General features: G+C 55.5%; 1 protein-coding gene across 1 annotated transcript; it reads left to right on the top strand.

Moving 5' to 3' along the window:
- The first annotated feature begins 395 nt into the window (after positions 1–395).
- Positions 396–1,212, top strand: LOC109739104 (uncharacterized). The gene is made up of 2 exons (XM_020298187.4): positions 396–699; positions 797–1,212. The coding sequence occupies exons 1-2, from the start codon at positions 538–540 to the stop codon at positions 1,055–1,057; spliced, it is 423 nt and encodes a 140-aa protein (XP_020153776.1). The 5' UTR covers positions 396–537; the 3' UTR covers positions 1,058–1,212.
- Positions 1,213–1,440: the final 228 nt, after the last annotated feature.

Raw genomic sequence — 1,440 nt, 5'->3', positions numbered from 1 at the left:
TTTAGGCTTTCAAATTTACAATCTGCAATCGAGTTGAGCACACCGAGACCGGTGATGAGTGATGACACCTCTTGGCAAGTTAATATCTCGAGCTCGGATGTACCTTCAACTTCGAACGTGTACACCAGGATTTGGTTTTTTCGATCCATCCCAAACAGGCCTAAAGGTACGTGAGGTCGGCAAGCATGGGCAGATTAAGATTCGTTTCCATTTCTTCTCTGGGCAAAACCCTCACGAGCATGGCTGCCGCGCGCAACCACACAAACGGTCGACAGTCACGCACGCACCGCCGCACCACACAACCCTGTCGACCACCCCGTGTCGCCATGCACCCGCAGCGATCGCGGCTCCACGTACGGGACGTGGAGCCTCCCTCCCCGTGGCCCCCTCCGTCCATATGCACGCGCCCCCGGCCTACAAAACAGGCACTGCACCTCTCGTCCTCCCACCGTACCACCGCAAGTGCAAAGTAGCTCATACATCCATCGGCGCCAGACTACTGACTCAGCTCCTCCACCGACCACCAGACCCAGACCGATGGCTTCTTCTTCCGTGCTGCTCGGAGGAGGCGCGGGCGCCGCCGCCTTCACCGGCGCCGCCGCCGGCAAGGCTCTTCCCAGGCCGTGCTTCCTCGCCGCTCGTCCCCACACCGTCAGCGGCGGACGCCTCTGCCTGCAAACCCCTCCTAGGGCGACTCCCGTACGTGCACTTGATGTTATTACTACCACACTTGCTGGTGTTTTGTTCTTTGCGATTTTACGTATGCTGACTGTTCGTTGATTCATTCGTGCGTCAGGCTAACGACGCCGTCGAGAACGTGAAGGGGGCGGCCGGGGAGGCCGGAGACAAGGTCTCGGAAGGGGCGGACAGCGTGTCGAAGGCGGCGGGCGACGCGGCGGGCAAGGTACAGGAGGCCGTGGAGGGCGCGGTGGAGGGAGCCAAGGACCTCGGCGAGAAGGCGAAGCAGGCGACGGAGGAGGCGTGGGATGCCACCAAAGACGCCGCGCAGGGCGCCGCCGACAACGTGACCGCCGCGGTCGAGGATGTGAGCAAATGAGCTCAACATTTGCGTATCAGTTATTCAGTTGGCCGATTGAGTATTCAACATGCATGATGTGCATGCGAGTGTCTGTTTTGTGGGTCTCATCATTAATGATGTATGCTTTGTATAAGAGCTACAACGTTGGTCAAAAGCTGTGCTAAGAAACCTTACACACGAGTCTATTGCGCACCATTATTATGCTAACGAAAAGTTGCTAGAATAGGCTGTTTCTAATTGAGTTGAAGCACCGATTCTAGTTAAGTAAAATATTTGTTTTGCCCCCATCCGGAGAAAAAAATAGTATATACACACAACTCGCACATATTTAACCCAAATGACCAATATTACCAGCAATTACAAACCTTGCAATTTACCATGAACCCACGAGTCTCCTTGCA

This window comes from Aegilops tauschii, chromosome 2 (assembly GCF_002575655.3).
Source record: "Aegilops tauschii subsp. strangulata cultivar AL8/78 chromosome 2, Aet v6.0, whole genome shotgun sequence".
Classification (NCBI taxonomy): domain Eukaryota; kingdom Viridiplantae; phylum Streptophyta; class Magnoliopsida; order Poales; family Poaceae; genus Aegilops; species Aegilops tauschii.
The sequence above is the reverse complement of the archived record's forward strand: the minus strand, read 5'-3'. Positions and strand labels throughout refer to the sequence as shown.